Genomic DNA, 14,715 nt, shown 5'->3' on the forward strand with positions numbered 1-14,715 from the left:
CCTCAACGCCTGTACTTCCTGAGGAAACTGAAAGGGCCGGGGCTTGACACCAACATCCTCAGATCCTTCTATAGATGTGTGGTGGAGAGCGTACTGACCTCTTGCATCACAGCATGGTACGGCAGCTGCACAGCGGCAGAGAAGCAGGCGCTACAGAGGGTGGTAAGGTCTGCACAGAGGACCATCGGATGCAGCTTACCAGACATCTCTGATACCTACAACAACCGATGCACGGACAGAGCAATCCGCATCATGCGTGACCCCACCCACCCTGCCCACGGACTGTTTACCCCCCTCCCTTCAGGCAGGAGGCTGCGCAGCATCCGGGCAAGAACCACCAGGCTGAAGAATAGCTTCTTCCCGGATGCTGTGAGACGACTGAACAGTTCATCGCAGCTCATCGCTGCCATGCCTCTGCACACTGCACTGTAGTGTAGCACCTTATGGCACCTATCTCTTTTAATATTTTAATCAGTGAATCTATTGGTCTTATTGAATTGGATCAGTTTTACTGAATTAGACTAGGTTTCTTATTTTGGATTAGTTTGCTACTGAATCAATTCACTGTTTTTATTGACCGTTTTTGTTGAATGATTGGTTTCTACTGGATTTGTGTTGAATCGGTTTGTATGTCCGTCATGAGGATCAGTATTTTATTTATTTACTGTATATCTAGCGTCAAATGGCTGTAACTGAGACCTGAGTGCTGTATGCTTCCATGTCAATAGAAAAATGACAATAAACTTGACTTTGACTTTGACTCCTTCTCTTTTGTTACATCAGCTTCAAGAAGCAAGGTTATCCACCGTCCCCCTCCGTGTTTACACTCTGTACCGGGGGCCTACAGAGAAGCTTGTTCCCAGTCGAGAAGAACCCAACAGGTCGCTATAGTGTCTGAACTTCCCCCGTCATCGATCCAGGAAAGGTGCGCCCCCGAGAGAGGACTCCGGGGAAGCTTCCTCCGCCTCTCATGTGGGCGGAGGGCCGTTGGTGTAGCGCAGCATGGGGTAGAAGGAGCGAGCGAAGTTGTTGGTCAGTGTACAGCTGTAGTCCTCTTCCGACATGGGCACCAGGCAGGCGAGCACCAGCAGGAGGAGGAAGAGCAGGTGCAGGGGGAAGGCGGCGCGCAGCACCCGCTGGAAGAAGGGTCGGTCTGGGGAGGAGTCCCTCTTGTCCTCCCTGCGGGCGGGAGAGAGTTTCAAGTTAAAAACGTGTCTTAAATGTGTCACATATAAGGTACAGTACATTATGTACATTACAGTGAAATGCTTGGTTCTGTATGAGCCTCTTGAGATTGTGCTTCATACAGTAAAACAAGGAAAAAGAATAAAGACCAAAATATACAATATACAAACTAAAGTACAAAATGCAAAGATGAGGTAGAGATGTAGTATTAGTGAAATCTGGAGACTATTGATGTTATATTTCATTTCAGCACAGACAGGGGTATAGAAATAACAATTCATTCTTCAATGATAGAGCCGTCCTCCTTTTTATAATTTTTTAATAGGTTGGATATAATCGAATGCCCAATGTTTTTCCAATATTAGAACTTGAAATAAAATCTGCTTCATGATATGATTGAATCGTAAATTAATTGAGTCCCCCTACAGACGTCACCTAATTCATGGTGGTCAAAACTAATTTTAGATTGTGGATCACATGCAATTCAAATCGAGGATGGGTCAGCTAGCCTAGCTGTTGGAACACATCTCCCAAGGTTTTAGCTAGGCTAGTTGATCCGTATCCGCTTCCATTCATTTGTGCTAAGCTAGGCTAGCTTACAACCGGATAGCTTTCTACTGAACGCACAGAGAGGAAATTGATATTCATCTTCTTAAACGTATTTCCCATTATGCTGGCATGTCCCTTTAAAAAGGAATAGCGATGGCTGAAACGCAACATTTTGGATGATGACAAATTCACTTTGGATGATGAGAAACCTCCTATCTGGACCTATTCAGTCTATCTGCAAGATATTTTCCAAAAACCAAAAGCTGTGTATTGTATTGGGTATCCTTAAAAAAAAATTCATTCGGCAAGAAAACAACATTATTTTAATTTTATTTTTGTGACATTTTCAGATAGGAGGATTTGCATTTCAGCCATGGATATGTGAACTGTACATGGGCCAACGTCCAGCCCAGTAACTGAAGTAGTGAGAGAACAGAGAGACAAGACACCCATTAAAAACATTCAAAAATAGATAAATAAATAAAACAGCTCGCAAAACACTGCAGGCCTCCAGTGTCCACTTATCTATTGCACTCGTACTTATATACAGTAGCCACTCAGAACATACCTTCTAGTGACAGATGGTTTGAATATAGCCACTCAGAACATACCTTCTAGTGACAGAGGGTTTGAATATAGCCACTCAGAACATACCTTCTAGTGACAGAGGGTTTGAATATAGCCACTCAGAACATACCTTCTAGTGACAGAGGGTTTGGCTATATAGCCACTCAGAACATACCTTCTAGTGACAGAGGGTTTGGCTATAGCCACTCAGAACATACCTTCTAGTGACAGAGGGTTTGGCTATATAGCCACTCAGAACATACCTTCTAGTGACAGAGGGTTTGAATATAGCCACTCAGAACATACCTTCTAGTGACAGAGGGTTTGGCTATATAGCCACTCAGAACATACCTTTAGTGACAGAGGGTTTGGCTATAGCCACTCAGAACATACCTTCTAGTGACAGAGGGTTTGGCTATATAGCCACTCAGAACATACCTTCTAGTGACAGAGGGTTTGGCTATAGCCACTCAGAACATACCTTCTAGTGACAGAGGGTTTGGCTATATAGCCACTCAGAACATACCTTCTAGTGACAGAGGGTTTGGCTATATAGCCACTCAGAACATACCTTCTAGTGACGGAGGGGCTGGCTCCTGTCGCTGCAGGTTCCGCCTCCAGCTGCAACAGAAAGCTCAGGGTTAGATTGCATTCGTTAGATTGCGGTCAAGCGCCTCCGCATTCATGCGGCTAAAACAGAGAGACTCAGACTCAGCTTCCTCCCCCAGGCCCCCATCAGAACACTGAACACTGATCTCTCCACACACAAGCACACATGAACACACAAACACACTACAAAAAGGTCACTTTAAAAATAGAACTGTATATTTGTGTATTATTGTATTACGCATTGCCTTTATTTCTTAAGCTTAGCATTGTATTCTTATTCTTATTACTTTTTTAATTTTATTATCTATTCTATTTTATTATTCTATTTTATTATTTGTATTTTTGCACAATCAAGGCGGGCATGGCCACCTACATTTCACTGCATGTCTGGTGTATGTATGTGACAAATAAAACTCTTGAATATTGAATCATTCTACGTAAAGGCCCAGTCGGAAGTCTGAATGTAAACAAGGGGGGTGGTCCCGCCACCAAATGTAAAATGATGACTGATTGAGCTCCTGATAACAAGGACCGAAACCTTTTTGCTGAGATTTAAACAGTAGTCAAACCTAGACTTTTGACCCATGACTTTTTTACTCTCACTCTCATCGACACTTTACATTTTCTTTTCTACATTTATTACTGTACATTTATATTTTTGGCTGTATATTTTAGAATGTATATACATATTTAGAATGTATATCCCAGACTGTGTTTCAATTCTTATTTGTGATTTTTGATTTTGACTACCTCAATGTTTATTGTGAGCGATCTGTAGTGCTGAATTTCCCTCAGGATCAATAAAGTACTTCTATTCTATTCGGGGAAAAAAATATATATAAATAAAAGTAGCAACCAGCTCTAATGGAAAATGGTGCATTTATGTAGAGCTTTACAATATTTGTTCCTCACATTCACCCATTCACTCACACAGTCACCCATTCACTCACACAGAGGGCGACCGTGCAAGGAGCCAACCTGCTCATCGGGAGCAGTTAGGGGTTAAGTGTCTTGCTCAAGGACACTTCGACACGCTGCCCGGGAGGAGCGGGAATTGAGTCGGGAACCTTCTGATTATCAGACGACTGCCCTACCTCCTTAGCCACTGTCTAATCTCCTAATGTGCATAAAAAAAACATTTCAGGTGTATGTTTATTTTTTTTATAAAAATAATTATATTAATTCTATCATGGAATTCTACAAGTCCATGTTTCAATGACCAGTATGACCAATGACCCAACAACAGCTTGTTCCAACTGCTGCCTTCTGGGAGGCGTTACCGCAGCCTCAGAGCCAGGTCCAGCAGGCTCAAGGACTCGTACTTTCATCAAGCCATCAGACTCTTGAACACTATCTAGCAATTATGATTTTATTGTGTGTATTTATGTATTTAGTATTTTAAGTATTTGTAAGTACTTTACGTACATTTTATTCTACTGTTGCACTTTGTATATCAATCAACTCTCAGCACTGTCACTTTTTCATACATCACTATTATGCTGGTTTTTACTGTGTTTTTGTGTATTGTATTGTTCTATTGTGTATTTTATTAGGTCGAGAATTTTGCTCTTTTTGTATGAGAATATGACAAAGATGCAAAAATAAAACTGAATCGGAATCAGTAGCCATTGTTACACCATCAGAATTAGACATACACCTGAAAGGGTTAAATAGTCCGATATTGGGCTACTGTACCTTCTGCAGTAGGAAAGGAGCGCTGAGCGATCCCAGGCCAATACTGTCCATCTCAGAGCTGGTTGGGCAGGATTCCTGAGACAAACGGCAAATAAACAGTGAGCTCATCGCCGGACGACCAGACGGACCAAACCGACCGGTTCCATCACAACACGGCTTAAGTAGGTCATAACAGAGTCCTAAGTTTGGCACGCAGCTCTGAGAAACATGTAAACACCGGGAACCCGTTCACAAAAACACTTTGTTATTCGACCTTATTGTTTTCTACGGAGAGGCCTTGCGCGGAATGTCTCTTCCAGCGTGGCTGCCTGTATCATAGCAACCATTCTTTCGTACATGGCAATGCAAGAGACAGCTGTTCCTCTGTGCAAAACAACAGTTGCCATGTGTTGATTTATGATTAATGTATACACAAAAACATAATAATTATTACTTATTATGTATCTTGTAAACAAATCATAGTGGAACAGTAATATCATATGTTTCCAGTGTTTTATCTACTCTACCAATGCACAGAAATTAAGCACTTTCCTTTGAAAGTGGTTACCAATGGTTACAGGCGGCCATACTGGAAGAAGGAGAGCTACACAAACATTCTGTGCAAGGCCTCTATTGCCCATACACCAGATTGATATATTTTCTCTAACCAATAAAAATCTGTGCATGCAACTTCTATAATCTATAAAGGACATCTGCTTCAGGAATGACTAATCAGGAACCAAAAGACACATGTATCCTACAGTAGGTATAATCCAACTACTTCCCAAGTAGTTAGGATGGGTCAAATACGGAGGAATAATGTCCCCATGATGACAATAAAGTGCAACTTTAACTTATTTGAAAATATGTCAATAATTCACCACACTGTAAGGTAAGCCTGTTGTCATTGATCAAGGTGTTGATGGTTTCTGGTTATGTAGAGGTCTTAAGTTGGTCACGTAGGGGTCTTAAGTTGGTCACGTAGGGGTCTTAAGTTGGTCACGTAGGGGTCTGTAGGGGTCTTAAGTTGGTCACGTAGGGGTCTTAAGTTGGTCACGTAGGGATCTTAAGTTGGCATCAGCAGACCTACCAGTTTGTCTTTCAGCGTGTTCAGGTCGCTGGCCACCTGTCTCAGTAACAGGCGCAGTTTGTTGGCGATGACGTGGACCTTCTCCTTGGCCTCCACGCTGTCCTCCCCGCTGGTCTCCAGGAGGAGCTGGGAGGAGATCTCCTGCAGCGAGGACACCTGCCGCTGACGGCTACACAGGTTGTCCTCCAGAGCCTGCGGCGGGAGGGAGGGAGGGGACAGAGAGAGGCGGGTCTTAGAGCACAGTGGTGGAATCACAGAGTGCCCCGGACCCCGTCACCCAGAAGGACCTGGAACCAGGAGTCAACTCGTTGGCCAAGCTGCAAATCTATAACTCGTCATTAGAGATGTCCGATATTATCGGCCGATATTGGCATTCAAATGTAATATCGGAAATTATCTGTATCGTTTTTTTATCTTTTTTTTTTTACATTTATTTAACCTTTATTTACCCAGGCAAGCAAGTAAGAACAAATTCTTATTTTATTTATTGTGAAAAGTATGCATAATGTTGTGTTAATTGTGTTAAATGTGTTAAAGACAAGAGATATGTAATGTTAATTACCTGAAATTATTCCCTGCATATAAATCGGTATCGGTTGATATCGGTATCGGAAATTAAGAGTTGGACAATATCGGTATATCGGATATCGGTGAAAAAGCCAATATCAAACATCCCTACTCGTCGTGGTTTTTACCTAAGAAGGTTGTTTATGAATCTACCCCTTACTTCAATCCTAACTGTCCCTGATTCCTACATGTTGAAGATTAATTTTAAAACATCCTTCTGGGCAAAAGGATCTAGAGAATGACCATCCTTCAAAATGGGCAGTACTGTATATATATATATATATATATATATATATTGAAGTGTTGAGGGTGACTATCTCATTCCCCCCACTTAAAATGTAATAGTAATGGCCTTACTATGGGGCGTGGCATCCTGCTGAAATCAAACCCCCTGCACAAAGATCACCATCATTCAGGTGGATTTATTTCCTCCTGTGTACATGGCCCAGAAGGGCTCTTTTCATAATGCTACCTAAACAAATCGAAATCCATTTCCTGTTCACTTTTCAAGGAAGGTGACCATCTAAATCAAACCTCCTTTCGCTCTTTGGCTGTGTATGCACATCAAACATGTTCTTTCTGCACATCAATCATGTTCGTTCTGCACATCAATCATGTTCGTTCTGCACATCAATCATGTTCGTTCTGCACATCAATCATGTTCTTTCTGCACATCAATCATGTTCTTTCTGCACATTAAACCTGTTCTTTCTGCACATTCAACCTGTTCTTTCTGCACATCAACATGTTCTTTCTGCACATCAATCATGTTCTTTCTGCACATTAAACCTGTTCTTTCTGCACATTCAACCTGTTCTTTCTGTACATCAATCATGTTCTTTCTGCACATTAAACATGTTCTTTCTGCACATCAATAATGTTCTCTCTGCACATCAAACATGTTCTCTCTGCACATTAAACATGTTCTCTCTGCACATTAAATATGTTCTCTCTGCACATTACACCGGTTCTCTCTGCACATTAAACCTGTTCTTTCTGCACATTAAACATGTTCTTTCTGCACATTAAACCTGTTATTTCTGCACATTAAACCTGTTCTTTCTGCACATCAATCATGTTCTTTCTGCACATTAAACATGTTCTCTCTGCACATTAAACCCCTTAGATTCCAATAGATCGTCGCCTAATGAGGTATTGATTATGTATGTGATATATGACTGATTTATACTGAATGTTTCATATTTGTATGTGTATATCTGCGAGGATCCCAGGAAGAATAGTCAACACGTCGATGGGGATCCTAATAACCATAAACATAAACAGCCGTCCTGAAGGAGCCTCACCATGAGAGTGCGCCGATGTTCCAGCAGGGCCGTGTGGGGGACAGAGCCGTCATGGATGCTGACGGCGTGGCACTGGTTCTCGGCCTGCGCCAGCCACAAGAGCATGGAGTGCAGCGTCTCGTGGAACTCCTGTGGGAGGCAAGGGACACGGGTTAGAGGGCAAAGGTCACGGAGGCTACTCCCTCCAATGTTAGTCAGTCACCCAAGTGGAGAGAATCCTGGTTTATGTTTTTAAGGGGGAGATTATTCTATATACAGTGTTGATGTTGAGTTTTGCTTATGTTGAGTAAGAATGCAACTCAAATAATTCAGACATCGTCAAAGATTTGACTCCCCAAAGAACAAGTGGTGTTGGACGGACATGCATGAGAAAAAAAGCCCAGGATCCAGGTGCTCAGGGCGGAGTTCAGACCCAGATCAATCAGCTTGTCAGCCGGTCTGGTGGGGGACTTATGGTCCTACCTGGCACTGCATGAGGGCGTCGTGCAGCTTCCTCTCCCAGCCCTCCAGGCTGGCACACGCCCGCGTCCAGCTGTGGTTGGCGGAGCGCAGGCCGTCCTGGAGCTCCCGCAGCTCGGCACTGTCTCCCCGATGGAAGTGGCGGCTGCTCAGGTTGATGGAGATCATCAGACACTTGTAGCTGTTGAAGGTCTTCTGCATCTCCTGGACAGAGGGGGGGGGGGGGGGGGGGGGGGCGAGAGGGAGAGGAAGGAGAGGAAGGAGATGAAGGGAGAAGCGGAATACATATACTCATGTGCAAATGGAATATGACTGATGTTTTGAGCTCCGAGCCTTGACATTTAGCCTTTATCCTAGATTCTCAAACTAGCGCTCGTCTCCCTATGCTGCTTTCTCTTTTGTTGTTGTTGTGCTTAGCTCTATTCTATTTAAATCTTTCAAAAATGTACCCCAGTTGCTATTGCATGTACATATTTGTGTTTTATCACACGTATATGTACATACCATACCAACTATTCGCCTGTTTTATTATCCACCCATCTATCATCCATAGCAACACTACTATCCCCCCTTGAATGGCCCTTCTAAGGTTTCTCTCCTCCACATTGCCTGTGGTGCTTTTTTCCTATAGCTAGGTTTTTTGTGAGTTTTTCCTTACCTCGCTGGGGGATGTCTGGGAGTGTTGCATTATTTACTTTACATTTGTTTTGGATTTCAAGATGGGTTTTTTGTTCTTGATTTATTGTGATCTTTCTTCTTGACTTGTTTAAAGAAGACTTGTCCGGCCCATCGGGACATTAACTTGTGATTGCAGGCTTTACAAATAAATTAGATTTGGAGAAGGAAGCAATTTCCAGACAAGAGATATGTTTCCAGACATTGTGGGGAGCGCTTTGAGTGTCTAGAAAAGCACTATATAAATGTTGATTAATTCATGCCACACACAGCAACATAATGACATATTGTTTCTTATAAAGGAAATTGAGGTGACGATTTTTCATTGTAGTTTTTTTTTTCTCTAATGGAGCCTCCTGAAGAGATTTGGCTGCGATAGGAAAAACGCTTGCTTTAGTAAGTGGAGCTGCTCATGTATGATGATTGCACTAAACCCTTTTATCTAACATATAAGCATGGTTTCTATGAACGGGTCCTTAATTTCTTTTGTTTTTCTTGTAATGTAATCTTTTCAGTTACATTTCAGTAAAATGTTTCAAACTTAAATGGGCACTTCACCGAAACTTCACCAATACTGTTTCATCTTGCACATAATCTCACACACACCCCGAAAGATTATGTACTGTAGATGAATGATATTTCTGATAGGGACTGCTAAAATATAATTTCATGGCGCTGTAACACAAATATTGAATGTCCCCGATGACATCACTGGTGGCCATATTAAAAAAGAAATTGATGTGTGAGAAGAGAGTACAGTATGTGCAAATAAATCAGCATTGTTTTTTGGAGAAGTCGCGGTCAATTTGGGCTGACCAGTAATGAAAATTAATATTTTTGTATACAAAATGATTACCGGTAATGAAAAACATATGAACTTATAAATATTTATTGCAAATGTCGACAGAACCGCGCTGGTCCCAGAAACAGTGTCTGCTGCCCCACAACACATTCATATCTGAAACGTCACAGAAAAAAGAATATTCCTGTGTACGTGCAGATTTCTGATAATGCTGACCTATTTTTCATCTAATGACCTTTTCAATAATATGCGTACGTGTGATATGTCTGAAGTAATATGTGGGAGGGTGTTTATGACTAGTATGTCCTGTCTATGTCTAAGTGCCTGAATGTGTGTGCGCGAGTGTTTTCAGTTTGAATACGTGTATAAATTTGTCGCGCACATTAACCAACTGAAACTGTTGTCATGGTTACGGTGGGTCGCGGTGGGTTGTGGTTTCACGAGGACAGAAGTGGGCGGGGGGGGGGACGACGACACATGTTTGAAGTGTGAAGGTGTGCTGCAAGGTTCTCAAACAGGATGTTACTTATGGAGACATCCTGTCAATTTCTGCACACAGAACAATATTTGCATCTTCTTCTGAACTGTTGAGCAGCCGAGAAATAATGATGTCACAGAGTGTCACGTTAGAAGATGATGAGCCCAAAAAGACAGGCTTAGAAATGCAAACAGTCCAGCTAATAGATGGTAACCAAAACATGATCAAAACAACAGCCTATGATGGTAAAAACAACAGCCTACATTGAATCAAACAATGTGTTTTATTATCATAAATAATTTTCTTCATAAAAACAAGATTTGGTTGTCAAAAAAAGTATTTTTCCAAAAAAGAGGAATTGGACCAATGCTAATTATGTTGTATCAATACTGATAAACGGATGATAACTTCCCCAAAAGTGCCCCTTTAAGCTCACTCCGTGACGGAGTGTATATCATGAATTAGGAAAACAACTGTTGTGCTCATCGAGGCGCCATGGCGCTACCTTCAGCTTCCTGATGTTGCTCTCTGTGTCGCGGACCCCGGTGGACGGAGCGAGGCGCTGCAGCCTCTCCAGCTCCGGCAGCACGCGGCCCAACCAGGAAGTGACATCACAGAGGTCAGAGTTCAGCTTCTGCCACTGCTGCAGGTCCTGCCTGATGTCTATCTCGCTGAAGGACTGGGCCTGAAGCAGCTCCCAGCGCTCGATCACGCCTGGAGAGGAAACACGACTCCGTCATGACTACACCCCAAGGTGGATCATTTTGACTAATAATAATAATAATAATAATAATAATAATAATAATAATAATAATAATAATAATAATAATAATAATAATAATAATAATAATAATAATAATAATAATAATAATAATAATAATAATAATAATAATAATAATAATATTATAATAATAATAATAATAATAATAATAATAATAATAATAATAATAATAATAATAATAATAATAATAATAATAATAATAATAATAATAATAATAATAATAATAAACCTTATTTGTATAGCACCTTTCAAACAAGAAGTGCAGCTCAAAGTGCTTCACAGCAGTAAAAAAAGACTGGCATAAAATTTGCATAAAAAGACAGCCATACTATTTGCATAAAAAGAATGGCATAACATTTGCATAAAAAAGACAGGCATAAAATTTGCACACAATTGACAAAGCAGTGCAGACATAAAATAAGTATAAAATAGATGGCAGCAAAATAGACCAAGTCAAGGTAAGGCATATAACATTAAATAACATCGTTTTTCATCGTTTTTAACATCTTAATAGGCCTCTTTATTTACGGTTTGACCATCACTGATACACATCCTTTTAACTTTAGCTTTTGTGATTCATGATCACAGGGACTCGAACCCACAGTATCCGTTTAACTTTAGCTTTTGTGATTGAACTGCATTCACACCTGCGGTGCGAGAGGCGTTATACTGTAGCTACGAGCTTAGCACTCGTTCACGTCGGCTTTCGGGTTGTAAATACTACTTTGGAACTCTGGATTTTTGAGATACCTAAATAGTTTTGTACCTGTGCTACTAGCCTGTTGTTCTGCTGTGCTGTACCTGTGCTGGTCTGTTTGTCACTGTGCTGTCAATGATCTCTGGGTAACAGTACTGTATATTTGCATATCGTATATGTCACAAATGTAACAGTACTATATACCTGTATATCATGTACGTCCCTATGCCATAAATGTCATGATGTCATGTATGTTGTGTATGTCATAAATGTCACTATGAATTGAAAATGGGGGACCCTGATGTAAACAAGACAAACGTCTTTCTCTGGTCTGCATCCCCTTAACAATTGTGTGTATTGAGCCGTACTGTATTGTACCCATTCTGCAATCTGTTAAATTAAAGTTTTCATTCATTCATTCATTCATTCTGTACCTGTGCTGGTCTGTTTGTCTGCAGTGCTGCTGGTGAGGCCTTGTTCGTCCAACTCCTCGTCGTCATTCAGGATCAGTTTGACTCTCTTCACGTTGTCGATGCTGCCGTTACACTCCGACATCAGCTTAGCCTGGACACAAGGAGGACACCGTTACCAAACACAGAACTGCTATCATGTCATAATATCAAGCTAGATTTACATCCATCAAAGATAGTTTTGCAAAAAAAAATATGACTCCATGTTTTTGAGTGAGCTAGTGAGTTGCTCAGTCCTAAATCGACCACTAAACACACCCCCTTCATTTTGAGTGGCACTCGAAGAAGGGTGGTGAGCGTGGACACAGCAGACATGGACACTCGACGAGGCGGTACGGTTGTTTCGTTATTTGCAATGCCTGCTGGGACGGCAAAGCACAAACCCTGGCTTTTAAGCCGTCACTTCTGATCCAACCACCACCCATTCCAAATTCGGAATCGAGAACCTCATCCTTCACTCTGTCATCCTTCTCTCCCATTACAGACGCAGAGGCCTTGACACTGGTGACGTCGAACCGTCCCACTAAATGCCAGCTGGACCCGCTACCCTCTCCACTCCTCCAGACCATAGCACCAGATATCCTCCCATTCCTAACGGCAACCATCCACTCCTCCCTCAACTCGGGGGTGGTCCTAGACAACTATCGTCTTGTCTCTCTTCTGTCCTTCCTCTCTAAATCACTTGAACGTGCTGTATCCAACCAACTTACTGCTTATCTCTTACAGAATGACCTCCGACCTAGACCCTAATCAGTCAGGCTTCAGGACTGGTCACTCCACAGAGACGGCCCTCATAGAGGTCACAGAGGCTTTTCACTTAGAAAAAGCGAAGGCCCTCTCCTCTGTCCTGATTCTCCTGGATCTGTCTGCAGCCTTCGACACAGTCAACCACCAGATCCTCCTCGTATCCCTCGCAGGAATGGGAGTGGCTGGCTCTGCGCTGGCATGGCTGACATCCTACCTCGACGACCGCTCCTACCAAGTATCATGGAGAGGGACCCTGTTGGCCCCCCGCCCCCTTCGGACGAGTGTCCCCCAGGGCTCGGTCTTTGGACCCCTCCTCTTCTCCCTCTACACCAAATCTCTTGGTAACATTATCACATCTCATGACTTCTCGTATCATTGCTATGCTGATGATATTCAACTCTTCCTCTCCTTTCCTCCCTCAGTTCTCCATGTCTCTGAGCGGATCTCGGCCTGTCTGTCCGACATCTCCGCCTGGATGACGACCAACCACCTCAAACTGAACTTAAGCTAAACACAATTGATTCACCTGCCGGCCAAACCCTCCCCCCTGACCGACGTTTCCATCACATTGGAGAATGTAGCTGTGGCCGCGTCCCCGACCGGCAAGAACCTTGGCGTTGTCCTCGACGATCGGCTGAACTTCTCCGCTGACATCGCCGCAACAACCAGAACCTGCAGATTCCTCCTGAGCAATGTCAGAAGGATCCGCCCCTTCCCCTTCCACCGACCACCACCACCAAGCCTCTTTAACTTGTTCAGAACGCAGCCGCCTGCCTGATCTACAACCTACCAAAGTCAGCCCATGTTACCCCACTTCTTAGGGACCTGCACTGGCTCCCCATCGCCGCACGAATCCGCTTCAAGGTCCTCAACCTGGCATATCGCACGGTGAAGGGAACGTCTCCCGTCTACCTCCGGTCAATGGTCTCTAACCACACACCCTCAAGACCCCTACGCTCTGTCTTCTGGCCGCCTCAGACCCACTCCTGTCCAAGCTCCGGGAGGGTCATCAAAGAGAAGCCTATTCTTGGTCCTTGCTCCACAATGGTGGAATGAACTTCCCACCAGTTAGGACAGCCGAAACCCGACCATCATTGCCGTCGACTAAAGACACACTTATTCAATCAATATTTGAAATTTCTAAATAAATTTCAAAAAAATTCAACTAACCTTCTTATTGTCCTCTGAAGCCATGCACTATTCCTAATATACTAACATACACTGGACACTGTAGCACTCAAGTTTGAACACTTTGATGAACATTGTTACTAGAGTTGTGCCCTTCCTGCTGACTTGTTGTACAACACTTGTAAGTCGCTTTGGATAAAAGCGTCAGCTAAATGACAAAATGCTAAATGTAAATGATTGGCTCAATGTTGTTGGGGTGAGAATTGGAGGACTGAACAGCCACGCTCCCTTCAACCACTCAGCTCACTCTCTATCGTGACATGTGGGGGCGGACATGGGGGTTAATGAGGAGGGGGAGGGGTTGAATTGGAATGGACAGAACAAGTGAGAGAGTGAGTGAGTGAGCGAGTGAGCTTAACATAGCCCTGCTGGTGGAAGGGGGTACTGCAGTATGTGTGTGTATGTGTGTTGGAAGGGGGTACTGCAGTGTGTGTGTCGCCTTACATAGCCCTGCTGGTGGAAGGGGGTACTGCAGTGTGTGGGAGAGTTGCTGGGGAGGCGTTTCCTCTCGGGGCTGTCAGGCTGGTGCCAGCTGGGAGGGTCCGTCACTGACTTGACTGAGAGGAAGGAGAGGAGAGGAACAGTGTGAGCTGGGGATTCACCGTGAGAGAGAGAGAGAGAGAGAGAGACAGAGATAGAGACAGAGACAGAGACAGAGACAGAGACAGAGACAGAGACAGAGACAGAGACAGAGAGAGAGAGAGAGAGAGAGAGAGAGAGAGAGAGAGAGAGAGAGAGAGAGAGAGAGAGAGAGAGAGAGAGAGCGTGAGAGAGCGCGCGAGAGAGAGAGAGAGAGACATCTGGTGGACTTGGCAGGTCCTCACCACCACATCCACACCGTGCCGAAGACCACGACCACGTCATCCATGCACA

The 14,715-nt window shown here is 43.2% G+C and overlaps 1 protein-coding gene across 1 annotated transcript in view; it reads right to left on the reverse strand.

Annotated features, from left to right (window-relative positions):
• Nucleotides 1–324: 324 nt before the first annotated feature.
• The window catches only part of LOC311248510 (nesprin-2-like), a gene marked incomplete at its 5' end in the record, with an annotated part of 34,460 nt that continues 20,069 nt past the window's right edge, over nucleotides 325–14,715 (reverse strand). The window contains 9 exons of the mRNA XM_084339379.1: nucleotides 325–1,179; nucleotides 2,873–2,922; nucleotides 4,606–4,680; nucleotides 5,675–5,866; nucleotides 7,546–7,674; nucleotides 8,008–8,208; nucleotides 10,465–10,673; nucleotides 11,872–12,001; nucleotides 14,287–14,399. Coding sequence (XP_084195505.1) covers nucleotides 969–1,179; nucleotides 2,873–2,922; nucleotides 4,606–4,680; nucleotides 5,675–5,866; nucleotides 7,546–7,674; nucleotides 8,008–8,208; nucleotides 10,465–10,673; nucleotides 11,872–12,001; nucleotides 14,287–14,399 — 1,310 coding nt within the window. The remainder of the gene's footprint in view (nucleotides 1,180–2,872; nucleotides 2,923–4,605; nucleotides 4,681–5,674; nucleotides 5,867–7,545; nucleotides 7,675–8,007; nucleotides 8,209–10,464; nucleotides 10,674–11,871; nucleotides 12,002–14,286; nucleotides 14,400–14,715) is intronic.

Source organism: Notolepis coatsorum (genome assembly GCF_963971535.1).
Source record: "Notolepis coatsorum genome assembly, contig: SCAFFOLD_903, whole genome shotgun sequence".
Lineage (NCBI taxonomy): Eukaryota > Metazoa > Chordata > Actinopteri > Aulopiformes > Paralepididae > Notolepis > Notolepis coatsorum.